The 27637-nt window shown below is 39.3% G+C and overlaps 1 protein-coding gene across 2 annotated transcripts; it reads left to right on the top strand.

The window, feature by feature from the left end:
* Positions 1 to 27637, top strand: MCOLN3 (mucolipin 3). Of its 2 annotated transcripts, XM_032645425.1 has the most exons (12): positions 1 to 228; positions 3953 to 4120; positions 10108 to 10261; positions 11408 to 11489; positions 11566 to 11662; positions 17450 to 17549; positions 20624 to 20736; positions 20820 to 20969; positions 24122 to 24223; positions 24332 to 24454; positions 25357 to 25563; positions 27256 to 27637. In XM_032645425.1, exons 1-12 carry the CDS (start codon positions 1 to 3, stop codon positions 27388 to 27390), a joined length of 1659 nt encoding a protein of 552 aa, XP_032501316.1. In that variant the 3' UTR covers positions 27391 to 27637. The 2 variants fall into 2 exon arrangements, with proteins under 2 accessions (XP_032501316.1, XP_032501324.1); XM_032645433.1 differs by lacking the exon at positions 3953 to 4120.

The raw sequence follows: 27637 nt of genomic DNA, 5'->3' as shown, positions 1-27637 counted from the left end.
ATGGCAAATCCTGAGGCTGTTATAAGTAGCTGCAGCTCTCATGAAGAAGAAAATCGCTGCACTTTTAACCAGCATACATCTCCCTCTGAGGAGCTTCTATTAGAAGACCAGATGAGGCGAAAACTCAAATTTTTTTTCATGAATCCTTGTGAGAAGTTCTGGGCTCGAGGTAGAAAACCGTGGAAACTTGCCATACAAATTCTAAAAATGGCAATGGTAACCATCCAGGTAACGATCTCAGATCATGAGATTAGCGAAGTCTTCTTTTACTAACAAAGAGAACTATGGACAGTTTTGTTTTATTTTTTATAGCTTTTAACTGTATGCATAATAAAGAACAATAATTAAGGAGATATGCAATCTTAAACCCTCCCACTTCAATATTTGTGAAAGAAAACTTTGGTTTTTTTGTTTTCTCTAACTCTTTTCCTTCTCATCTTTCATGAAGTTATAATTTTACTCACATAATGTAATTGGTTTGCAGGAAAAGAAAATTTTAATATTTGGCTTCCAATCAAGAAGCTTAGCTGAAGGTTTCTAAATCAACTGTGGAAACTAGCTATTGCCCAACCAGAGGATTCTTTTTTTTCCCCTAGTTAGTTTCCTGAGAATTTCTGTCTCTTCAGAAACTTCAGGATTTTTGTTAAGACTATTTGGACTCTCACATCCCTGTGATCATGGGAGCCCTGAAGTGGAAGAATGTGGAGTTGATTAAAAGGAGTAGCATAGGTAGTGAAATATGAGACTTCATTTCAGGAGCTGTTGAATCTCATTTCCTTGCCTTCTCTTAACATTTTAGCCCAAATATAGGAAATTATGTTTTGTGATTCTTTATATATACTTATGATTTACTCTTGTGAAGGTATGTTTTCCTGCTGGTGAGAGTAACTATCTCTTGTTAAAAGCAAAGGGGCAAAAATAAAAGATTTTAATAGGAAAAATAGACGTGATACGTAATTTGGTGAAAAATGCATAAGCACATAAACAACTGGTATTCAAGGAGAATTTTTTTAACTCCGAAATTGCTAATCTTAACTGATAATTGAGAACAAATGCTTAAGGTGTTAGAAGCTAAGGCTATTTCTACAGTCATATGAAGCTGGTGAAATTCTTGCCTACGTTTCTGATGCTAGGTGTTATGTAAAGGAAACTGTCATTTGAGTGATTATTTTGTTCCAGGACATTATTTCATTTAATTTCAACAATACTTCTATTGGATAAATACTGGAATCCTTTGGTTTACAGAATAAGGAACTGATATTTATAGAGCCATATGATTAGTACCGACTAGTACTGCCACTGGTGGAATCAAGACTTTAGAGACACGTGTTCTCGCCCTCTAACATATCAACATAAAAATGGATGTTCAGTTCTCAGTATATTTGGCGAGCTGGAATTGAAATTCTTAACTTCCAGCTGATAATGTGGTGTGTCACAATAGTGAAAATATTTATCTGTGTTGTTTCTGATAAGTTGGAGGGAAAGCCTGTGTCAGTTGAACATGAATATTTTCTACCTAGAATGATAGGTACCACTTGTGTGTTTACTGTGTTTCGGCCTAAACATTTTATATCATCACATTCAATTCTTAAAACAAATCAGAGTTAGGTAGTAGTATCCCCATTACACACATGAAAACACTGAGGCTTAGTGAAGTAAAATAACCTGTCGTAGTCAGGAAACTAGAAGAATAGAACTGAGATTCAAACTCAGATTCTATTCCCTCTAAGACTTATGTTCTTTTTTAAAAAAATTTTTAAACATCTTTATTGGAGTATAATTGCTTTACAATGGTGTGTTAGTTTCTGCTTTATAACAAAGTGAATCAGTTATACATATACATATGTCCCCATATCTCTTCCCTCTTGTGTCTCCCTCGCTCCCAACCTCCCTATCCCACCCCTTCTAGGTGGTCACAAAGTACCGAGCTGATCTCCCTGTGCTATGCGGCTGCTTCCCACTAGCTATCTATTTTACGTTTGGTAGTGTATATATGTCCATTCCACTCTCTCACTTTGTCCCAGCTTACCCTTCCACCTCCCCATATCCTCAAGTCCTAAAAGATTTAGGAAGCTCATCTAACTTTCCTGTGTTTCCTAGGGTGGTCAAGAGGAAAATTGACTAACAGTTTAAGATGTTAAGCCTGTTAGTAATAAGCATATAAAAGGCATTTAGGTAAGTTTTTTTAGTAGCTGAGGGTTTTTCTTAACTGTGATGTTTCCTTAATCTACATTGGAAGAATCAAACAAAAATTACATAAAGACTTTGTAATTGAGCAAATGAGGGTGACTTGATGACAGATTTCCTCTTTTCAGGGAAAAGACAGTGGTATTTCTGTCTGCAGCAGCAAAAGAAAGATGACTATGATGATAGGCACCCTACTAAAAGTTTCCCTTTCACACTGCCTGGCTCAGTCTCTGAATTATAGCAGTTCTCTCTGCCAGTTGTACTCTTGTCTGCCCCTAGGCCCTGGAGGGCAGGAACTGTGTCTTCTAGCTCGGTGCTGGCTTGTGAAGGTATTCATATATTTGAATGAATCAGTAAAAATATCTTTGGGAATTCTCTGGAGGCTTTTTGATCATCAGCTTCGATAGATGTAAAATCCCTGGAATATCAAGCTATCATCTTACTGAGATTTGAATAGGACACAGCTTAAAGAGGATCTTTAGAAATGAGAGTCGAGTTAGGTAGAGAGTGATGATATGTGTGGGATACAGGGCATACGTCACAAGGGGAGGTGAGAGGTGAAAAGATTGGTCTACTGTCTCTATTTTTCCCTGATCAGACCCTGGATACTTTGTGTAACATGAGCTTGGATAGTTAGAGCTTGGATTTAGTCTGTTAGACTTGGGCTAGAATTTTGACTATATACTTGCTACTGATGTGACTTGTAAAAATTATTTAACTTCTCTGAGTCTTCATGTATGCATCTGTAAAATGGGTGTATTAGGAACTATGCTGTGGTATTAGTGTGAAGAAATTTCCTGCGATAGTGTATGGAACATAGGTTTTCAGTGTTGTTCCCCTTTTCCGTATACAATATACGTTGCCCCCTTACTCTGCTAAGTCAAAATATATGTTCTAAACTTACAGCGTGCACACACGTGTGTGTGTATGTGTGTGTGTGTATGGGAGAGAGAGAGCAAGAGGACAGCTGAGTTTCATGTAAAACTCTGGGGTCAATCCTGCATGAATGTTAAGGATATGTTATGTTAATATACTTTAATTTAGAGATGAGTTGAAAGAATATTTTTATTTTTGGCCTTATTGTCACAGTTTTGGTAATTAGACCTAGTTTGATTATAGGACTTAAACTTATGTAAGATATTTCTTAGGTTGTATTGTACACCTGCTTCAAGACCTTTTTGTTCTACAGAATTCATTTTGAACTCTTCTATTTGCCATTCAAGCCCCTGCACCATCTGACTCCAGTCTTTCTCTTCACATTTTTTCTCACTATTTCTCTCATTGAATTGTGCTGGTGTCCTCAACGTCCCCCCAAAGTGCTAAGTTCAACTCGACCTTCTTGGCCCTTCCCCCGTGTTCCTCAAATGTCCCCTGACCAAGTTATGCACATATTTCAGGGTTTCTATTATTCTTTCTTCCTTAGAGAAACCTTCCAACTTCCTTAGTCAGTTACCTTGCTTCTCTGAGCTAAAGAACTCCTAAAGGGCTTCTCTGAACTCCTAAAGCTTTTGTTGGTAGGGAAAATGTCATAAGTGGGATCATACATGAAAATAAATGTTGAAAGTATGCAAAATTGCTTTCTTTTATTTTAAAACTAGAAACCCACCTTATCTTTAAGGACAAATTAATTCACAGCTGCCAAACTTTTAATTTCTATTGAATATATTCAGGATTAATTAGGCATTGAATCTTGAATAGATGATTTTATAGAGAACTTTTATTTCATTACTTTTTGACCCTCTTACTTTTTCTTTTTTCTTTTAAGCTGATCTTTTTTGGGCTAAGTAACCAGATGGTGGTAGCTTTCAAGGAAGAGAACACTATAGCATTCAAACACCTCTTCCTAAAAGGATATATAGACCGAATGGATGACACATATGCAGTGTATACACAAAGTGATGTATACGATCAGATCATCTTCGCAGTGAACCAGGTAAATCAAACACATGCATTCTTCACTTGGGAAAAAAATTAGACTGGAAAATTGTTAGCAATGTACATAATAGAAACTGACATTCAGTTGTAGAAGGGTGAACATTTTTAAATGAAATATGTAAATGACATGTATGAAACAGTTAAATTTTTTTTTAACGTTGCCAACAAACTTTAACAGAACTAGAAGTTGAGAAAAGCTTTTCTTTAGTAACAGAAAGACAGAAACTTTAAAGACTTAATTAAAAGAGTCAGAGCTAGGGCTTGGCATAAGAACCTCAAAGGTTTAAAATGATTAACCATGACCTTGGCTGTAAGTAGTCATTAAGTCTTCAGAGCTTATACTTTCAGGGACCCTTAACAAATAATGAGAATATTAACTTTGCAGAGTTTGTATAGTAACCCAAACCTGAAATTTCATTTAAAAAATAAGTAAGGCCTTTACGTCATACGTGACAATGATTTTATTGTAATATTGATTAACTGCCTTGAAAAGGAAGCTTGTTTTTCATATAGCTGATTCAAGTTTCTATTCAGAGTTTCTGATCAATTTGTTTTTGCTACAAATAGTACTTTCTCAAGTCCCAAATCTCCTATTTTGTGGGAATCGTTGGAAGCTTTCTTGAAGTCAGTATTTCTAACCTGAGTTAGTCTGTAGATAACATTTCAAAAACATTACAACTCTTCTTCAAAAAATTATTCTAGTCCAATTATGGCTGTCCTTATCCTGGAGACAAACTATGCATAGTGAGATAAAATACGTATTTATGACGCTAAGGCTTTCTGATCGCATTCAGATTACAAAAATTGGCCAGAAATCTATAGTAATACAAGTAAGCTGCATATGTTGTTAAATAGAAATATGCCCTACAATTTGTAAGGTAAAAAATAGTAAAATGCTGGAGATATTCAGCTTTGAGATTCTTGTTTTAAGATTATTAAGTTCATCTAAAGCTACGCTGAATGAAATTGGTAGTTTGGTTTTTGGCGGGAGGGGCGGGTAGAGGCAAGATGTAAACAGTTCATTAAATTCCTCCTAAAACATTTTTACCTTTTTTATATAGTAAGCCTAAGAGCAGTCTTTTTTTTTTTTTTTTTTTTTTAAGAGCAGTCTTAAAAATATAATATTTGACAGTCAGGCCGTTCTGTTTATCAGATTTCCATGTTCTTTACAGAATTGCATGTAGATTCCTTGTGCTAGTATATAGGTAGATAATATTAATTGGGGTGGGGTTTACTTAGGGCAAGTGACTCCCTACCATCTTCTGGGCGCTATCAGGCATTTTATTTTATTTTTTTTTGAATTTTATTTTATTTTCTTTTATACAGCAGGTTCTTATTAGTTATCTATTTTATACATATTAGTGTATATATGTCGATCCCAATCTCCCAGTTCATCTCACCACCACCACCCCCAGCCCCACTTTGCCCCCTTAGTGTCCATACATTTGTTCTCTACATCACTCTCAGGCATTTTAAACTGAAGGTAAAAAGTATCTTGAGGGCTTCCCTGGTGGCGCAGTGGTTGAGAGTCTGCCTGCTGATGCAGGGGACACAGGTTCGTGCCCTGGTCCAGGAAGATCCCACATGCCGCGGAGCGGCTGGGCCCATGAGCCATGGCCGCTGAGCCTGCGCGTCCGGAGCCTGTGCTCCACAATGGGAGAAGCCACAACAGTGAGAGGCCTGCGTACCACAAAAAAAAAAAAAAAAAAAAAAAAGTATCTTGATCACAATATTCATAAATAAAGTTTTAGTTGTTAATGAGTTCAGTTATTCTACACGATTCCAGAGAACTGAATAGAGAAAATATAGACTGATATGAAAGAAAGATCTTTGTTTTCTGTAAGGAAATCTCTTGATAATTGCGGTGATAGTCACCAAGGAGAATGAACAGATAAGACAGTAGCTTCTCAGTCCTTAGAGCTCGTTCCATGACTAATTAGTTTTCCTGAACAGTAGAGCCCTAAAATGCCATCTAACTGCATAACCTCTAGGGTTCATCCTGACCCAACACTGGTTATAACAGCATCACTTTGGTTTAGTCTATATGTTTATGTATTTGAATATCAAAGACCTAGTTATTTTTATACTATGTCCTGGCTCTTAGCAATCAGTCATGTTTGGGCCATCTTTACTGGGTTCCTTCTTTCATCCGCCCCTTCAATTAAGGCTGTCCTCAAAAGTTTGTCCTTTTCGTACAGAATTTCCTCCTCTACACAGCCTCAGCCACTGCCAGGAGAGGTGACCCTGAACCATTTGCTCACACTGCTGCATGCAGGCAGCTCAGGAGCACCTCAGAACCACTCCGACCAAAACGGGTTCCTGTTCTCTTCCCACCTGCTCCACAGACATGTTTCTCTTTCTGATCACTTGCTTAGATTTAAAGGTCTCAGGGTCTTGGAACCATTTATTCTTGCAGCTCAAACATAGTCTGTATATCCCTACTTCTGGTTGGCTTCCCTCCTTCCCCTCCCTACCATTTCTTGACTGTTTTCTAAAGGATTCATCTAAAATCACAGATTTGATTGCATAATACTCCTCATTTTATACATATAACAGTGTTAAGTGCCACATATGAATATATTTATTCCGGGAAGGTGGAGGTACACCCCAGGCACTCAGATGTTTGTGAATGAATGAAAGAGCTCAAAAGATTCATGTGTTGAGATCAGGTGATCACAGAGGGGCCACAAAAAATCCATCTATAATCAAGGAGCAGTCGGTTTTAATCTGCTTTACTTTGGGTGCTACATTACTCAGGTAAGGATCTTTAATGTGTTTTTATATTGTCTTCCAAAGGGTGACCCGGGGCCCATGGATCTGCGTGAAAAACTACTTCCCTCAAGGCAGAGCTGCAGAGGCGAGTAGGGACAGATGTCCAGCCTGATTAATGCCCCACAGAGGCCATAGCCAGTTAGGTGCCCCATCAGTCAGTCCTACAGGTCACCTGCCTTTCAGCGATAGTCCCACACCACATTCCGGTCCCAGAGTCCTCTGACTCAGGCTCCAGAGCTGCCCTTTAGCTGGACATGGTCCTGCCACTTGCCCCCGAACTGAAAAAAAAGCATAACCTAAAAGCTGAGAACTATGTTTTATTCAAGGACATCGCTGCAGACTACAGCCCGGGAAGATGGCCTCTCAGATAGCTCTGAGGGACTGATCCAAAGAGGGCTTTTGCTGAAACAAAACAAAACAAACAAACAAACAAAAACCCATGTAATGAAACATCAAAAGATTACTGCTAATCATAAAAAAAACCCCAGATATCTCAAATTAATGATTTTAGTGCCTTTCTATGTATGGGAAGATGCAAGAGCCTGGGCTCATGGCAGTTATTCCTTTGATACGCATCTTAACTATCCAGGACCAGTAATCTGTTTTTCTCTATCCTGAATTCCCCTCAGAGCACACCCGTGATGCCACTGCAGTGGCTGAAGGCTTGATGGCAGGCAACACTTGTTGTTTATTGGAGTGGCAGGCAACACTCTTTGCCTACAACATCCATCTCCTGCAGGTGCTCAGACCTCCATGAGGAGCCTTATTAAGATAGCAAGGAAGTCTGGCTGTAGCATCACTTATAACGTTAGCATGTACCTGAAGCCCTGCACTTTGGATCTTTTGTGTCTCGAGGTCTTACAAGGTTTAAGACACAAGTTTCTAAGGTAGGAGGTTCAGATCTTTAAGTAAGTCCTGTGGGGACTGCCTCACAAGGATCGCGTGCTCAGAAGGGCTACAGGGCCCCATGTAGGTGCGACTGCTTCATGACCCCTGCTTGCCTTTCTGGCTTTACCTCCCGGTACACATCCCCTATTCCAGGCACCCTGGTACTTTACCGCATTCAATATCTTTTACGTCTTTTTTCATTTAATGTACTGTTTACCTCTTACTCCCCGACACCCCGATGTAAAACTACCAGTTTGGCTCAGAGTAGCTTTATAAAGATTTAAGACACTTATTTCCTTGTATGGAAAACAAACAGATCAAAACTGAATATCTCCAGCATTATACTATTTCCCCCTATATGTAGGACATAATGCTATTTAATGAGTTATGCAGCTTAATTATATCACTGTAGATTTCTGGCTCATTTTCACAATCCCAATGCTCGCAGAAAGGTTGGTGCCATAATCGCAAATCCTATCCTAGCAGCTTACCATCTTGGTGTGCATAGTTTAGCTCTAGCGAACAAAGATCCACTATCACAGCGGTCCCTAACCTTTTTGGCGCCAGGGACCGGTTTCTTGGAAGACAGTTTTTCTACGGACCAGTGGCATTGGGGATGGTTTGGGCGGTAATGGGAGCAATGGGGAGCGGCAGATGAAACTTTGCTCACTTGCTGCTCACCTCCTGCTGTGCAGCCTGATTCCTAACAGGCTGCGGACCGGGGGTTGGGGACCCCTGCACTATCACGTTATAGTGATTTTCACCTCACTGTTAATTTGACTGTGTCTCATACTGTTACCTGAAAACTGGGTTTGCCTCTTGGTGGATGTCACACCAAAAGACACAACCGAGCCAAAGGTCAGGAGAAGGAAGGATTTATTACTTGCAGCAAGTAAGGAGAACACCAGGGATCTTTCCCAAAGCAGTGTCTCCTCAAACAGCAAAATTGGGGAAGTTTTAAGCTAAGGGTACGTGTATAATCATGAAGGGGCTTGGGCGGTCAACAGAGTCCAAGTTTTAGTTGATTGAAGTCACGAGGGTCAGAAAAGGTTAACATCATCATCCCTTCGATTTCAGTTGACCTGGCAGTTAAGTGTTTTGGGCTAATCTTTACCATTGAAACAGAACTGAGAATCTTTACAATTGATGTATTATCTTTGCTGTTGTTACTTCTCTTGCCTGTTTCTGCATTCTATTGTTCCCTTAATATTATTAATTACTGAGACCTGTTCAAGGACCAGCATTAGATCACAAAAAAGCTTAGGCCAAAAATGGCTTCTCTTATGTCAAGAAAGCCATGCCTGTTCTCTTTCTCCAGGGACCTTCCCTGCCCTATCTACCTACAATACTGTTCTAAGTGCTGGGGTTAGAGCAGTGGGCTTGATAAATTCCTTGCCCTGTGGAACTTACATTCTAATGGAGGAGATGGATTTTAAACAAGTTTAGCCAAAATCAGTTGATTTCCAACAGTGATGAGTGCTATGAAAAAAAAAATCAAGTGGCATAAAATATTAACAATGGACTCAGGATGGTCAGAAAAGACCTCTCCGGGGACTTGAAGTCTGGGGAAGAATATTTCAGGCTGAAGGAGTGGCAACAGCAAAGGCCCTAGAGGCTAGAAAGCATTTAGTATGTTTAAGGCAACTGTGCAAAGGAGTAAGGGAAGGGCCAGGGATAGGGCTATAAGGTCTCTCAGGGCTTAACAGGCCCTGGAAAAGAGCTGTGAAGTTTATTTTAAGAGACAGGAAGCCATGGGAGGGCTTTCAGTAAGAGAAAATTGCTATAAAAGTGACCAAGCTGTGTTCTTACAAAGATAAAGATTTTAAAAATACATTATTTTTAGACAAAGTTTTGCTGGTTACCCTGGAACAATTTTTATCCCATTTCCTATACTATAGTAAAGCAGAACTCTGACTTTATAGGAAATAGTTCAAAGATAAATAAAATTTATATTCACATTAAATGTAAAAGTCAGTTCCTAAACATAGTTCTTTAAAGGAGGAAAGAACCTGAGAATTTATTTAAGGTTAAATTAAGCCTTTAATTTTGCAGGTAAGAAAGCAGCAGCTCATAAAGTCTATGACTTGCTCAAGGTCACAGAAATGAGACCTGAACCCAGAACTCTAATTAATTCAAGAGTGCTCTTTGACCTCTGCGGTCCTGGTGCACAGTAGCATGTTAATTACTCTGCATATTAGCATGCAAGTCTCCACATGGACAGGAGGTGGGAACCTGCCGTTTCAAAGGCAGGGAGGGAGGGGAATCGTGGCTTCACTTCCACCTGTCTGGATGTTCCCCTTTTTCTGTTTCTCTTTTTCGTTGAAGTACTTGCAGCTACGCAACATCTCAGTTGGGAATCACGCTTACGAGAACAAGGGCACGGAGCAGTCAGCCATGGCCATCTGTCAGCACTTCTACAAGCAAGGAAACATCTGTCCTGGAAATGATACCTTTGACATTGATCCAGAAATTGAAACTGGTGATGTTCTTCTATAAGCTAGAACTTCCATTTTTAACTCCTTGATTTATACTTATTTATAAATCAATTTATACTTATTTATACTAATTTCATCTCTGAAAACATTGATTTGGCCTGTGCTATTAGGTCATAGTAAGAACTTTATCAGAGTTGTGTCAGGTACTTCACTATAACTCATGATTCTTAAAACAAACAAACAAACAAAACCCCCCACAAAAACCAACGAGGCAAGTTTATTATTATCCTTGTTTTATAGAAGACTGAAGTGTGGCTCAGAAGGTTAAGTGATCTGCTCGTGATGGAGCTAGTAAGAGGCAGTGCTGAAATTTGACCCAGGCCATGCCCTTAGCCACTTTATTCCACAGCCTCTCTGCTGGATCAGCCAGTTAAATAGACAGATATTGTCCTTATAAAACAGTATGCTTGCAAATTCTTGATGTATATAAAACTCTCTCTGCTCACCAGCGCTTCACTATTCAGTGTCTTTGGGGTAGGCTGGGCCTGGGGGGCCGGGCAGGGAGTGAAAACCAGAGCTTAGAATAGCACAGCTTATTCTTATTAGCAAAGTTCTATTTGCAGTTTGTATCTAAAACGTTAGCTTAGGTCATCGAGTCAAAAAGTAAGTACTTTTAACAATAGCCACTGGGACTTTTTCTTTGAGAAGAATAGTAAAGGGTATAGTACTGACTAGTGAAAACCTTCTAATATGCTATCTTCCTTTTTTAAAACAGTGTTTATTGAGGAAAAATTGTCAGCATAATATTTTTTTAAAAAGACCCTTTAAACGTAGAAAATTTTATCTTAGACGCTACAGATGCTTCAAACATATGCTTAGGATACAAAAAGGAAGAAGGGCCTCAAAGTTCAGGCTTAAAAGGACAGAAAGGAAGATGGCATTCTATAGAAGACTAGTGAGATAGAGTTCAGATCTTTCTCTACCCCCATCCACTCCAGAAATGTTATAGTCACGTATTAAAAACAAATAAATCACTGTAACCACGTGGTAAGGATGTTTAGCTTTAAAAATCTTAATTTACAAAATTACCAGAATCTGAGTGTCTAGTTTTAAACATATGATCCTTTCAAGATGCAGTTTTCTATATTTATTTTAGGCGCTATATTATGGTTTGTTCCTTTCTATGGCAGAATGTTTCTTTGTGGCGCCAGATGAACCTTTTCACGTTGGAACACTAGAAGAAAAACTCAAGTTACTGCTGGACTTTCACAGGTGAGGGAACAGATGGGAGTGTAACTCATGTTTGTGTGTATACGTTTTCACTGCACTGAAGTCTCCTGTCTTCTAGACTCATAACAGTGGAGCTGCAGTTTAAATTGAAGGCCATTAATCTGCAGACTATTCGTCATCACGAGCTCCCGGATTGTTACGACTTTACTCTGACTGTAAGTGTGGGCTGGGCTGAATTTGATTCCTATCTGGAGAAAAATAGTTTTATCTAGTTACAGGCTTATTTACTTGTATTAAGGGGTGATCAAATGTATAGGATGTTCCCATCCCACTTGGATGTGCACAGGGGAAGCATTGGTTCAGCTAGCTCTATTTGGTTATGAAGTAGTCCCTTCTTATCTGCGGTTTTGCTTTCTGAGGTAAGTTACCCTAGGTCAACCTCGGTCTGAAAATATTAAGTGGAAAATGCCAGAAATAAATTTTAAGTTGCATGTCATTCTGAGTAGCATAATGAAAAATTTCTGACCCTCCCCAGATATGAATCATCCTTCGGTCCAGTGTATCCCACCCGTGAGTCACTCAGTAGCCGTCTCAGTTATCAGATCGGTTGTCCCAGTATCACAGTGCTTGTGTTCAAGTAACCCTTATTTTACTCAATAATGGCCCCAAAGGGCAAGAGTAGTGATGCTGGCAATTCTGATATGCTAAAAGATTCCTTTAAATGAAAAAGTGAAAGCTCTCAACTTAATAAAGAAAGAAAAAAAAATGTATGCTAAGGTTGCTAAATCTACAGGAAGAAGAAATCTTCTATCCATGACATTGTGAAGACGGAAAAAGAAATCCATGCTAGTTTTGCTGTTGCACCCCAAACTGCAAAAATTATGTCCAAAGTATGTGATAAGTGTGTGGTTAAGATGGAAAAAGGCACTTAATTTGTACAAGATATTTTTTTTTTTTTTTTTTTTTTTTTTTTTTTTGTGGTATGCGGGCCTCTCACTGTTGTGACCTCTCCCCTTGTGGAGCACAGGCTCCAGACGCACAGGCTCAGCAGCCATGGCTCACGGGCCCAGCCACTCCGCGGCATATGGGATCTTCCCGGACCGGGGCACGAACCCGTGTCCCCTGCATCAGCAGGCGGACTCCCAACCACTGCGCCACCAGGGAAGCCCTGTACAAGATATTTTGAGAGAGAGAGAGAGACCACATTCACATAACTTTTATTATAGTATATGTTATAATTGTTCTATTTTATTACTAGTTATTGTTGTTACTCTTTTACTGTGCCTAGTTTATAAATTAAACTTTATTATAGGTATGTATGTATAGGAAAAAAACATTGTATATAAGGTTTGGTATTATCTGCGGTTCCAGGCATCCACTAGGGGTCTTGGAATATATCCCCTATGGATAAGGGGTGGCTACTGTACTAACTTGTTTACTTGTTAATTATCTGTCTTCTGTACCTCATTGTAAGTTCTCCGAGGGCAGGGACCTTGTCTTGTTCACTGCTGTGTCTTTAGTACCAAGATCAGTGCCTGGCACAGAGTAGGTGTTCAAATACAAAAGGAACAGAGGTTTGTAGGCTCTGTATGGTCAGCTCTCAGCAGTCGGTGGCAGTCTGCTTAAGGTCATTGCCAAGGGTTCTTGCTACCGAGTTTCCTCACTGTGGATGTTTGTAGCCTTTGGGTTTTGCTCACAGTGCCTCCCTTGTGCTGCCTCTAATGCTCTGGTTAGCTTCCTCGCCTTCAGCCTATCCTATCACATCTATGTTCTCTGTCTTCCAGTTGCAGATGGAGCTTTTGATGCTCTCTAGGCAGCACAAGATGCCCCTCATGTGAGTTCATCACTTCACGAGGATCTGAGTTAGTAGTAACACAATGCTGTATCGGCATATGCAGGACAGCATTTGATAACAGCTTGCCTTCATGTGGTCCAAATTTCTATTACTTCAGCAGTAGTTTGTATCAAAAGTTATGTCCACGATACTCAACTGATTGGCTGTAAGAAATCAAGTTTTCAGAAATGGGGGTTAAAAATATTTTCAGAATATAGGACAATGTAATAATTATGCATATTACTTAATAAGAAAAAGCACTAATTCTATAAGACTGTTTTTATTTGGGCTACAGATTTTGATCTTAATATTAACCAGCAAGTTATGAATTTTCAAAATTACTTGATTTTTAAAAAATTGAGCTATTATACACAGTCCTCTCTCTTCTCTCTCTGTATCTCTGTCTGTCTGTCTGCCTCTCTCTTTCTCTCTGTCTCTCATGGAAAATGATACTTTTCAGAAGTCTTATAATCTTTAAAGGCTTTGGTCAACTCACAGCTCCTTCATGGACCCTTTTGTGATTCCTCAGTTAGCAATACATTCTGTGTTCTGAACTCCCAGATTTTGTTTTCATTTTTGTATTTTGTATGTCTTACCGCCTTTCCTTTGTTTTAGAATTTTGTAGGTCTTTATCATCAACTCTTCTAGACTGAAAGCTCCCTGAAGGCAGAACCATTTTATCTTTTCATCCCTCAGAGAACATAGTAGGTGACTCAAATATTTGTTGATTGAGTAAACAAAACACTAGATCCTTTGTCATGACTCACTACATCAGTAAAAGCAACTTGGCCTTTAGCCACATGCAAATGTCATATTTTTGCCATTCTTGTAGAATTATCCCAAGCTATATCTGTGCAGTGTGGATTTAGCAGTGCATCTCACAGAACTGTGGTGGAACTTATATCCTATCAGGTAGTTTGATAATAAAAGCTATTAGTGCAACTTCATTGCCGTAAGTAAACATGAACTGGGACAGCATGCCTGATATAAAATGCAAGGTCTTTGGAGTCAGACAAGCCTAGATTTTAATGTCAGCTCATCAGTAAGTAGCTATGTAACTTTAGGCAAATTACTTAATTGGTTTGAGCCTCAGTTTTCTCATTTGTCAAACAGAATTAATGCCTACCTACCTGACAAAATTGTTGTTGAGATAGAAGATAACATATATGAAGGACCTACCAAAGTATATGGCATGTAGTAGATATTTGATTCATTCAACAGCTGTTTATTAAGCCTATCCTGTGTGTGCCCAGTTGGATTTATAATGTAAAAGTAGTGCATTAGCATTCATTCATAGTAGTTTGATAAATTCTTTCATCCTGTGTTTTGAAGCTCTTTATTGGGTGTATAAACATCTAGGATTCTGTGTTCACTTGAGCTGACTCTTTCATCATTGTGAAATGGCACTCATTAACCCTAGTCATATTCTTTGCTGAAAAATTTACTTTGTCTGATGTTAATATAGCCATTCCAGCTTTCTTTTGATTACTGTTAGTATGGCATATCTTTTTCCACCCTTTTAAACTTATTTGTGTCATATTTAAAGTTGGTTTCTTGTTAGGCAGCATATAGTTGAGTCTTGCTTCTTTTGTCCAACCTAAAAATCTCTACCTTTTAATTAAGGTGCTTATTACATCATTTAAATTTCATATGATTTTTAATATGATTCCTCTCTTTTTCTGCCTTCTTTTGGATTGAGTATTTTTTAGGATTCCATTCTATCTCATATGTTACCTTATTAACTATAACTCTTTGTTTTATTATTTTAGGGTTTCTAGTACACATATGTAACTTATTACAGCCTACCTTCAAGTGATGGTATACCACTACATGTATAGCATAAAAACCTGACATTTCTCCCATTTCCATTTCTCCCATCTTGGCCTTTGCGTTATTGTTGTCATACAGTTTACTTCCAGATGTAAACTGGAACAATACATTGTTATTATTTTCACTTTAAACAGTCAGTTATCTTTTAAAGCAACTTAAATAATTAAAAGTCTTTATATTTGCCCATGTAGTTATCATTCCAAGTGCTTCATTCCTTGGTGTAGCTCCAGGTTTCCATCTGGTATCATTTTCCTTCTGCACGAAGGGCTTCCTTTAACATTTCTTATAATGCAGATCTGCTGGTAATAAGTTCTTTCAGCTTCTGTATGTCTGAAAAAAGTATTTCACCTTTATTTTTTAAAGATTGTGTCACTAGGTATAGAACTCTAGTTTGACTGTTTTTTCCCCCGTACTTTAAAGATGTTGCTCTTTTACAAACTAAAAATACAAACAATACAAACTGTTGTCGCTGCTAAGAAATCTGCTGTCTTCTTCATCTTTGTTCTTCTGTGTGGGATGTATTTTGCCCCCTCTGGCTGCTTTAAAATTTTTCTCTTCATCTCTGATTTTAACAATTTGATTCTGATATGGCTTGATGTAGTTTTCTTCATGTTTTTTGTATTTGGGGTTCATTGAGTATCTTGGATCTATGGGTTTATAGTTTTCATTATATTTGACCTTTACTCAGTGTTATTTCTTCAAATATTTTTCTGTCTCTTTCCCCCCACTCTTCAGAGATTCCAATAATATGCATATTTGGGCACTTGAAGTTGTCCCACAGCTCTCTTTCTTTCTTTTTTTTTTTTTCAGTCTTTTTTTCTCTTTCTTTCATTTTGAATAGTTTTATTGCTGTGTTTTCAAATTCATCAATCTTTTATTTTTCTGTACTATCTAATCTGTTGTTATTATACCCAGTATTTTTTCTTCTTCATTGAAAGAATTCAGCTTCTTCTAAACCTTACTTAGATGTGATTGACATTAAGCCAAAATTTATTTAATAAGCACCTACTATTTGTAAGACCCTGAGGCTTTTTGTGTGGGAAAAGCATGTTTTTTCCTTGGCAAGGATTTCTGACTCATTCAAATAATACTGAGCATCTTCCTTATGTGAGGCTGTGGGCTGGTTCCCTCAGCAGCTATGGAGAAGGGCAGACACTAGCAATGTCCTTGGTTGCTTGTCAAGGGAAGAAACTTAGAGTCCAACATGAGGAGAAACAGAGTAACTAAACTCTGAAGTGGTATCTGATTACCCCACACGAAGATTTTCAATAAAACTCATTTAAATGACAGACTTTAAAAGAACTTTTCTTTTTCTTTAGGACTTGAGAGAGGAGAGGCACCCAAAACAAAAACAAAACCCCTAAACCAGACTCATTTCCTTAGCTTGCCTTCTTGGTGTATGCAAGGGGAAAGTGGAAGGAGCTAGAAGGGGAAGACAATGGAAGAACTATGAAAGGTGTTCTGGTATGGCTTTGTCCCCTTTGGTGCCTGGTGTCCCAAAATGCTTATCATTGAAGCCAGACATGCTGTTGGTTCCCTGTGACTACACCTTTTGTAATACATATGGTTCTATAGTGATGAAGAAATCTGGTCCTAGAAGGAAAATCAAAAAAGCTCCATTTGAAATGTTTCAAGACAGAAATAATGAGCATCTGTGTTAGTAAGAATTACAACAACATTAAAAGTCTATCCCTAAAAAAAAAAAAAAAAAAAAGTCTATCCCTAGCTGAGGCCCTGCTGGAAGGCGGAGGAAAGCATACTTGTACTCGCTCTTGCCCATTGTAAGAGGGCATCTAGAGGTGCTTAGAATGGGAAGGAGGGGGAAATTCTTTTGTTTTATAAGTGGTTCAGGGCTTGAATACTGTCCTGGAAGCAGGATTGTAGAGACTAAATGTTCTCTATGGAAGATCTAGTTCAACTTTCTCAGCTCACAGAGAAATAAAAAGAACTTCCCAAGGTTGAGCAGGGTTAGCGACAGGTCAAAGATGAGAGTCTGGGTCTCCTGTAACTTTGGAAGAATTGTTTCCTAATTAATGCATAGAGGCATCTTGGCTTTAAAAACTATAGTTATGGGCTTCCCTGGTGGTGCAGTGATTGAGAGTCCGCCTGCCGATGCAGGGGACACGGGTTCGTGCCCCGGTCCAGGAAGATCCCACATGCCGCGGAGCGGCTAGTCCCGTGAGCCATGGCCACTGAGCCTGCGCGTCCGGAGCCTGTGCTCCGCAACGGGAGAGGCCACAACAGTGAGAGGCCTGCGTACAGCAAAATATAAAATAAAAACAAACAAACAAACAAAAAACTATAGGTATGTTTTTTACCCTTTTCCTGTTCTTCACAGATAACATTTGACAACAAAGCCCACAGTGGAAGAATTAAGATAAGTTTAGATAATGACATTTCCATCAGAGAATGTAAAGACTGGCACGTATCTGGATCAAGTAAGTGATGAATTTTACTAGTTTTAAAGGTGGTTATTAAATAATATTAAATGGTTATTAAATGACTTGTCCCAAGGATGTGTGGAACATTAAATGAAAGAATTGGACCATACCCAAGTCCCTAATTCTCTGCAAGTAGATCAATTCATTGTAGTTGTCTGACGTTCCAAGTAATTCCCAAGTTATTGGTAATCACAATGGCTTTTCCTGCCTTCTCCCTGTGCCCTCACTGGCCCACTCCTTACCAAAAAGAAAAAAATGCTTATAATCCCCCCAGCAAAAAGAAAATCACATATACTCAAACCAATGTTCATCGAGTGCTTATTGCATAAGTATAATACTTCCACCTACATCTTCCTCACTTCAATATTTTAAAATATCTTTGAGATAGGTAACATCCCTATTTTTACAGATGAAGAAACTAAGGCTCAGTGAATTTTGGTGTGCATGGGGTCCTACAGCCAGGGAGAAGTCAGGTAGGATTTGACCCTGAAGTATCCCACACCTTATAATTATCTTCTATCTAGGTCAAAAAAGTAGACGAAATAAGGAAAGGGTGCATTCCTGGAAATATGGACACAAACTCAGGTATAAACTGAGTATCAATGAGAATTTTGGAGCTGAACTGGATAAAACTGACTGGGAAGAATTGATCTAATTTCCTAGTCCCTTGTAGTGATATGTAGTGGTGTGTTGTGCTAGACTTTAATGATTAGGTCAGAGGGTCTCAGATTCTATTGGAAAGAAGCATTATTCTAAGTACCTGCTAAGATACAGTTTCTCCAGCTTCATACAAGACCGTCTGTAGGTCTGGGGGTGAGACCCAGGAATGTGCAGGGAATCCTTATTCAGACCATACTTGTATAATAATTGCTTTAGGGTTTCCTACTAATGGATTCACGAAGTTCAGATGTAGTAATGAGATAGCATGAGTAAATTAAATAAAATAAAATTTGTTCATTCTACTATTCTTTTCACTAATAGGTAACTTCAAATATATGAAGATCTTGAATCACAAACTTTTATTTCAATCACAAAGTTGTTTATTTGAAACACAAGCCTGTTTTGTCACCTGTAAACATTGTAATACTTCTCCACAAACTTGAGAATAGGGAAAATGAGAGCATATGAAGGTGCCTGGAACATAGGCTTTCTCTCAAATGTTTGGTTCTTGAATTTTAAGTTTTTCTGAAGTAGATTTAGTCCTTCGTGTAACAATTAGATGCCTCTTGACAAAATTACGGGATGCTTCATTTCAGAATAGTCTTGAGTTCTTTCTATCAGCATAGAGCAGTACAACTTGTTAAGTAAAGACACGCTCTGTAAGAGAGCATGTGACGGCCAGCCCTCTGCCCACCTCTCTTCACCTGGCTCTGCTCATCCTGGGAGGACTGATTCCCAGAAGCTCTGCATGGGTGACTCTGCCTTGTCACTCAGGTCTCAGCTAAAACCCACTGCCTCTTTGGTGAGGCCTTCCTTCATTGTGCGGTATAAGTGAACCTTTCCTTTCCCCATTCCCCCACCCAAAGCTCCCTCAGCAATGGTGGTCAAAATTTAGTGTTACCTAGAGAGCTTAGGAAAACACAGTTTCCGACTCACTGGGTCTAGAGTAAGGCAGGAGAATGTGCATTCCTAACAAGTTCTCAAGGGTTGCTAAGAGCCACTAACGCAGAGTGATGGTTGCTGGAGACAGAGTGCAAAGATTTGAATCCTGACTTTGCCACTTACTGGCCGTGGAACCTTGGGCAAGTTCTGTGACCTCTCTGTGCTTCAGTTTTCACCTGCAAAGTGGGATAATCACATCTACCTCGTGGGTGTTGCTGTGAGGTGCAAGTGAGTTAAAACCTATAAAATTCTTAGAACTATGCCGGGCAGGAAATGCACTCAATACATGTTAGCTATTTGGATTTACTTTCTTCATATCACTTACTCCTGTCAGAAAATAATTAGTTCATTTACTTGTTCACTTTTTTCTCTTATATTGCTGGAGTAGAATAGAAGTTCCACAAGGTCAGGGGCTTCGTCTGTCTTGTTCACCCATTATACTCTCAACATGTAGAAACACACCTGATGCTTAATAAGTATTTTATACCTAGGTAAGTATATTTAAATAGGATATGCAGGAACCCTAATGGTATTAAGAACAAAAGACTACAAGTTGATAAATAAAGATCTTTGATGGATGGTTGTGATGATTTTTAAAAGAAGGACTTTTAGTCTCCTTTAAATACTCATGGAAGAATCTGTATCAGAGCCTTTTCTCTTTGTTGTCTCTGTGCCAAGAATGCTTGAATTATTTAAATTATTCTAAACATGAGTGTGAAGGATCCGTATAAAACTTGAAAATGCTTCTGAAGGATGCAGAAAGAAGACTTGAATCAATTAAAAGGCACACTATGGTTTTGGACAAGTGATTCAACATGATGAATATGTCAAGTCTTCCTAAATTAATCTATAAATTCAACGTGATTCTCCCCCAAAATTACCTGTAGGATTTTTATCTGGCCCTGAAGAATATATGGAAATATAACAAGCAAGACTAGCCAGCAGAAATTCTAGGAAAGAGTAATGAGAGGTATTTTTCTTAGGCGTTACAACACACGAAAACGTCAGAAGGGTAAGATATGGTACTTGAATACAAACGGCCATGTGGTACATGGTAAAGACGGCATTTCAAATCATTTGCTCTTTTAGTTGGCAAAAATTAAAGAATATGGAGCAGATGTGGAGGTATGTGTAGGTATGTAAACTTTCATGATCTTTTTGGAGAACAATTTCTTAGATTTTCTTTTAGAAAGATGCATATGCCTTGCCCCAACAATCCATCTTTAGATATTCATCCACTTAAGGGATCACTTGCACCTGTGCACAAAGAGGACCCGGAGAATGTTTTGTAGCAGGGAAAACCAGATTCCAATCCAAGTGTCTTTACAAATACAGTATTGTACATCTATACTGAAGTATGCAATGCAGCCGTTAAAATAAATGAGGCTAAAAATGAAAAGAAAAAAAAGAAGTATATGTCACCATATTAATGTTTCACTGCATTAGCAAGTAATCCACTTTCCTTCCAGTTCAGAAGAACACTCATTACATGATGATCTTTGATGCCTTCGTTATTCTGATATGCCTGGCTTCGTTAATCCTGTGTGTTCGATCTGTGGTGAAAGGACTTCAGCTTCAGCAGGTAGGGATCTCTGCTTTCTAGGAATGTGATGGACATTTTTATTGATAGAGAAATTCACCGTGCCTCCCTTCTTTTCCCGAAAGGAATTTGTCAATTTTTTCCTCCTCCATTATAAGAAGGAAGTTTCTGTTTCTGATCGAATGGAATTCGTCAATGGATGGTATATTATGATTATTATTAGTGACATATTAACCATTACTGGATCAATTCTGAAAATGGAAATCCAAGCTAAGGTAAAATTTTTTCCTATTTATGTCATTGTTAGTATCAGATTTGCATTAATGATCATTTATTTTTTCCAAAACGTTAAGAATTCACAGAGTAAATTATTTCTTTCAAACATTTTATTGAGTAAACCTGAAATAACAGTAACTTGTAAAATTCTAGTCCAGAAACCTTTTAGGCTGAGTTTTCCAAAGTGTGATTCACAGTCCTCTGCATCAGGATCATTTGGGTAGTTGGTAAATACCCCAAGTTAGACCTACTGAATGTGAACTCTGGGGGTGGGGCCTGTGAATTCTTACACACACCAAAAGTCATACACACTCCAAGGTAACTAAAGTAAAAGGTGTTTTTTGTTGTTCTTACAAGAAATACCAGAATCTTCAAAAAAAGAGTTGGCTGGGGGTAGGTGGAGGGAAGTGAGGCCAAACTACTATTGTGTGAGTCCTTGCCGTTGTTCCCTTTGTCCATTTAAATTGAGAATATTCCCATTTTCCTACTTTTCCTATTTATGTACTACAAGGTTTTCCATTTTAAGTTAGGACTAATCCAGCCTGGATATCAACCCTCCCCCAAAACAAAAATCAAAAACAAGACAAAACAAAACGAATACTGTTCAAACTAATATTGTTCAAATTTATATTTTTCTAGCCTGACTACAACTAAATATGAGTATGATCCACGTGGGGAGCCTCTTACGGTTCAGATTCCTGGGCAGAGACCCCAAATGCAATGACTCAGTTAAGACAGGAGTTTATTTCTCCCTTATGTAATAGTCAGGGTGGATTTTACGTGCTGGCAAGTTGCTCAGCTCCACACCATTCAGGAATCCAAGTTTGTCCCATCTTTTTCTCTGCCGACCATTAAGGGCTCACCCAGACTGCATGATTGATGCTGGGTTGCCTCACGAACAGATTGCAACCCATGGAAGGGAAAACCTGGTATGGTAGTAGGTCTCTCACAGTCTTATAACCTGGCTCAGAATGGCAGCCTTCATTTCTGTTCAGTCCTACTGGATAGAATTTAGTCACATCTAACGGCAAGGGAACTGGGGGAGATAGCCCAGGCATGTACCTCAGAAAGAGAGAATGGGTTTAGGAGGCCATGGAGCAGCTGTCACTATATGTCAATGTAGTATATATCATTAGAATAGATGTTTAACTGTAGGGACCAAAAAAGGAGGAGTAGGGGGAGATTTGCAGCAAATCTTTATTTTTACCAACCTCACCTACCATTAACTTCAATGAGCCTTTAATGGTGTCCAACAATCTTTCTGCATTTTTCTAAGCTATTCATTCCCCCTGTCTTCTAGCTGATCATTTCATATTTCTTCTCTTTTGAAGCTTGTAATACTCCCTGCCCCATCCTCACTCTCAGCTGATGACCTCACTTCCTATTTCACAAAATAATGGAAACAAAATAGGAATTCCACAAATTCCCACTTCACTTATATGCCTGCCAGCATCAGTGCCCATATGCTTTGCTTTTTCTCTGCTACTGTAGATATATTATTTAGGTTACTATCCAAGACCAACTTCTCCACCTCCTGCCTTTCAGACGCCGTCCCTGCTTGCTTACTCCAGGGCATGGGTCAAGCTATTCTTCCTCCTTTTCTCATGCATCCTCAATTTCTCATTCTCTACCACGACATTTCCATCAGCGTGTTTTTTTTTTTTCTCCTTTCTAAAAAGGCAAAATCTCAACCTATTCCCCCTCCAGCTACTTCCCCATTTCTCTGCTTCCCTTTATACAGCAAAAGACCTCAAAAGAGTATTTAATCCTGTTTCTGACTCTGCGCTTCCCATTCCCTCTTGTATCTGTTCCAGTCAGGCTGCCCTGCCACTCCAGGGCAATGTTCCAATGACCTCTCATGTTGCTACATTCAATAATCAATTACTTATCCTCATTTTGACCAATCAGCAGTTTTTAGCACTGCAAGCACACCCTCTTTGTTGATGAACTTTTTCACTGGCTGTCACTTACCTGGTTTTCCTCCTAAATCACTGGCTGGTCTTCTGACTTTCCATTGTTGGTTCCTTCTCATCTCACCAACCTATGAAAGTGACAGTATTTCAAGGCACGGTGCTTGGACACCTTCTTTTTCTGCCACTGTCTTGGTGATCTCATCCTGTCCCCTTGTGTTAAATAGTGTCTATTTTCCAGTGATTTTCAAATCTCTATCTCCAGCTTGGAATTATTCCCTGAACTCCAGTCTCAAATATCCAACTGTCTATTCCACATCTTCACTTGGATGTCTACCTGGCCTCACAAATTTAACATACCTGAAACAGAACTCCTGAAATCTCCACCTCCACAGTCCAAACCTGCTTCTCCATGGCCTTTCTAAGCTCAGTTAATGGCAACTCTTTTCCGTTGCTCAAGACAAAAGCCTCAACTCCTCATCCTCAACTCCTCTCTTTCACTAATCCCCTCTCCTCCATATCTCATCCAAGAGGAAATCCTATTTGTCTCCCTTAAAAAAATCACCTCATCACCTTCACTGTTGCCATCCTGGTCCAAGGCACCGTCAGCTCTCATCTGCATTATTGCAGTAACCGTCTCACTCTTCCAACAATCTGCTCCCAACATATCACTCCTGTTCAGAGCCTCAATCTCCCCAGTCTATTCAGAATAAAAGGTCAAATTTTAAAATTACACTCGTGAGGCCCGAAACTACCTGCCCCCTCACCTCTGTGACTGCACACTCTCCCCCATAGCTCACTCCAGCCAGACTCACTATCTTGCGAGGCGCCCTCCTGCTTTGGGGCCTCTGCCCTTACAGGTCCCTGTGCCTGGAAATCTTCCACAAGATTTTTGCTTGGCTTGCTCCCTCACTCCCTTCATGTCTTTACTCAAAGGCCACCTGTTCAGTGATCAGTCCACGCTATTTGAAATGCAACATACAGCCTTCCCTCATCCCCTCCCCTGAATTGTCTCCTCAGCACTTACCATCAGCTAATGTACTGAGGGTTTTGCTAATTTATTTCTATCATCTCTCTCTCCACCCTAGAATATAAGCTTCACGAGGGCAGGGAATTTTGTTTGTTCACTGCTTTGTCCTTAGCATCTAGAACAGTGCCGACTCATTGCTACTCAACAAATAATTTTTGCCCCAAATGAATTTCTGCTACATAACTGATTATTTTTTTCCACTCTGTTTTAGAGTCTGACAAGTTATGATGTCTGTAGCATACTTCTTGGTACCTCTACCATGCTGGTGTGGCTAGGAGTCATCCGATACCTTGGTTTCTTTCAGAAATACAATGTAAGGAATTCCACAGTTCTCCAAGCTGCTGGTATTTCTCTTTCAAAGTTATTGCACCGCTTTGTCTAAAGGCCAAAGGGAATCTAATGACGTCTCTTACTTTCCCAGCTCCTAATTCTCACCCTTCAGGCAGCGCTGCCCAACGTCATCAGGTTCTGCTGCTGTGCAGCCATGATCTATTTAGGCTACTGCTTCTGTGGATGGATTGTGCTGGGGCCTTACCACGATAAGGTACTGAGAAACAATTTTTTTTTCTTGTTGTTATTAAGCTCTCAGAGTAGTGCCAGTGGCTTGTTATCCTTTTAAAATAAGCTCCTTTTACTTTTTGGCTCAGCCTTAAAATGTTGTAGGTAATGTATCTATCGCCAAGTTTATAAATTGGTAAGGTAAGACGACCTTGAGAGGATAACTGATTCACTTGACTGCCTCAACTCCTTTTGTGGGATATGTCAGATAATTAAGTCTTTCTTACCGTCAGCGAAGTCAAACTTGCCAATTTGATTCATCGATATATACTAGAGTGGGCTATTTAGTTACGTCTTATTGAAGTTTGACTTTATTTTAAAAAGTAGTATAGGGAGAAACTTGAAGAAATATTGAATATTTTGTTCACCAGAGTTATAGTCTTGAGTGTAATGCCATCACCTTAAATGGCATGAACTTTAAAATGAGAAGCATGAGTGTGCATGGTTGGGACCTGCGCTTCTCACAGAAGCATTTCAAGGATCTCTTTCTACCAAGGTAAATGGGAGGGTAAAGCTTGACTCAGAAAAGCACTGAAGGTGCAGACCAGCTCTCCTATCTCCAGTTCAGGCTGCTCCTATTAAAAGGAGCATCTGAAGGAGCTGCTTGTTCCAAGAAAAACAGTGGGCATGTACATGTTAGGTACATCACAAGACAAATGCCTGGAGGAATGACTCCATTTTCCTGGGTGTCTCCAATGTGTACATGTTATCAAACTTTGGTGTGATTTTCTCTTGTTAAAAAAAAATGCTTGTGGTTACCCCAGGTTATTTGTTTGAAGGGGTAACTTGAGATATCTAGTCCCACTATTTTTAATATGGTGTCATGATCAAAGTCTCCAATGGGAAGGAACACCTAGGAAAGTGAACTTTTCTTTTTTGTTTTTCCAGTTCCGTTCTCTGAACATGGTCTCTGAGTGCCTTTTCTCGCTGATAAATGGAGATGATATGTTTGCCACATTTGCAAACATGCAGCAGAAGAGTTACTTGGTCTGGCTCTTTAGCAGGATTTACCTCTACTCATTCATCAGCCTCTTTATATACATGATTTTAAGTCTTTTTATTGCACTGATCACTGATACGTATGAAACAATTAAGGTAGGTTCATCAAGAACAAGGAGGAGCAGCATTTTCCTAGAACTTGCAGAGTGGCAATAAAATACAGTACCTGGGGCTCCTCTGGTGGCGCAGTGGTTGAGAGTCCGCCTGCCGATGCAGGGGACACGGGTTCGTGCCCCGGTCCGGGAAGATCCCACATGCCGCGGAGTGGCTGGGCCCGTGAGCCATGGCCGCTGAGCCTGCGCGTCTGGAGCCTGTGCTCCGCGATGGGAGAGGCCACAACAGTGAGAGGCCCGCGTACTGCAAAAAAAAAAAAAAAATACAGTACCTGAGGGGGAGGGGATCAATGGAATGGTACTTTCTTCAGGGTAGAGAAGAAGGATCTCAATTTTAGATACTAAAAACAGAAATGAAAGAGAAATAGAATTTCTAGAATGTTGAAAGTTTTGTCTCTGAGTAATTGTGCTTTTTCAGACAGGGTTTCAAATCGTTTATTAGAATTATAAGGATCAGTAGATACTGAGTGAGTGAAACAACAGTCAAAATTTTGTGGGAGCTTTTAAAATCCACTTTTCATAAAGAAAAATTGACCTCTTCATTTGGAATGAACCCTTGCATGGGACTACCCCAGAGGCCTGGTCTCCAGGACAGTCAGGGGATTAATGTGTCAAGTACGAGCCCTGTGTGTGTTACACAGTCAAGGGCATGATTTGAAAAGCTGTTATCATTCATACTGTCGCTCCACATTGAATATTTAAAAATCAGTTTGAGCCCTTTGAAATATGGAAAGGCAGAGTAAATATTCATATGTATTTAAATTTCTAATAACTTTATACTGTTAGGTATACTATTGGCATAGACACTTCCACTTGGGGACTTTTCTTTCTGACAATGAAAGGGGTAATGAAACATGATGCCATGCGAATGGATAAGGAGAAAGGCCATCAGGAGTTGGTGGATTATGTATTGATAATTACAAATACCTTGCTCACGAAGCCAGGGTTCTGACTTCATTCTTACCGAAGCAGATGTCAGGAACCGACTGTCCTCAATACTTGCTTGGCAGACTTGCTTAGAGTCACCAAGGAGACTGGGAAAGAATGTAGTTGTACCTGTACAAATCCCTTTCCATGGTGCTCTAAAAATTCACTACCTTCAACTCTGCATGCAGAGAGCTATATATGTATATTATTAGAGGGTGACATCAGAGGTCTCAAAAAATAACATGAGTTGACAGCTCTGGATGACACAAGCCTAAAACTCGTAGTTTAGATGTTAACCTGCTGCCATGGTCTCAGAGCACTTGTCAGATGGGCGAGTCCTTTCTGATCCTTGCTGGTCAGGGCCCATTCTAGAGATCTTAGACCCCCAAGCTGATATAAATATTAGGCCTTTAAATAAATCTGTCTGTCTGGAAGACAGACTCCATAAGGGTGTGCAGGCTGGATTTTACCTGGAAGGAGCTCTCAGATTCAACATGCCCATTTGGGGTTGAATCAGACCCACAAAAGAGAGCCCAGAAAGGCACTGCAGAATCCTAGACCCACTTTTCCTTAGTCAAACCTAAGACTGGCTCTAGAGGCTACATCCCCATGAAAATACTTGGAAGCAAGTGAACTATCCCTTTAGAAAAATCCCCACCTGTGTAGCCAAATGATCTACTTTGAATTTGAAATAAAGGTGTTTTCAAGGGACTTATTAATGAAAACTTTTTTTTATTATTCTGTACAGCATTACCAACAAGATGGCTTCCCTGAGACTGAACTTCGTATATTTATATCAGAGTGCAAAGATCTGCCCAATTCTGGAAAGTACAGATTAGAAGAAGACCCTGCAGTATCTATATTCTGCTGTTGTAAAAAATAGCTATTAGGCTAATCTATGCCCTGGAGGGAACTATAATGTGTAGCTGAGTTGGGAGACAAAATGGATATTTTAAGATCAGATGTAGTATGTTTGAAGACTACTATTTTGAGCAAATTGATGGCTGTAATTCATCAAGAACTGTGTTTATATTTTAAAGCATAATGTCTTTGCAGCTTTAGGCTGGGCTTATTTTTATTTTTTAAACCTAACTTTGATGAGGGAAACTGTTGGATTCTTGTCCTGTTTA

The sequence above is a fragment of the Phocoena sinus genome, chromosome 1, assembly GCF_008692025.1.
Source record: "Phocoena sinus isolate mPhoSin1 chromosome 1, mPhoSin1.pri, whole genome shotgun sequence".
Classification (NCBI taxonomy): Eukaryota; Metazoa; Chordata; class Mammalia; order Artiodactyla; family Phocoenidae; genus Phocoena; species Phocoena sinus.
The sequence above is the reverse complement of the archived record's forward strand: the minus strand, read 5'-3'. Positions and strand labels throughout refer to the sequence as shown.

What these genes read in the sequence shown, in the direction of transcription:
- MCOLN3 (XM_032645425.1), top strand. Translation starts at nt 1, where the DNA reads ATGGCAAATCCTGAGGCTGTTATAAGTAGCTGCAGCTCTCATGAAGAA. An exon ending in TTACTGCTGGACTTTCACAG is followed by an intron (nt 11,490 to 11,565) that starts GTGAGGGAACAG and finishes CCTGTCTTCTAG; the next exon opens with ACTCATAACAGTGGAGCTGC. An exon ending in TGGGGCCTTACCACGATAAG is followed by an intron (nt 24,455 to 25,356) that starts GTACTGAGAAAC and finishes TTGTTTTTCCAG; the next exon opens with TTCCGTTCTCTGAACATGGT.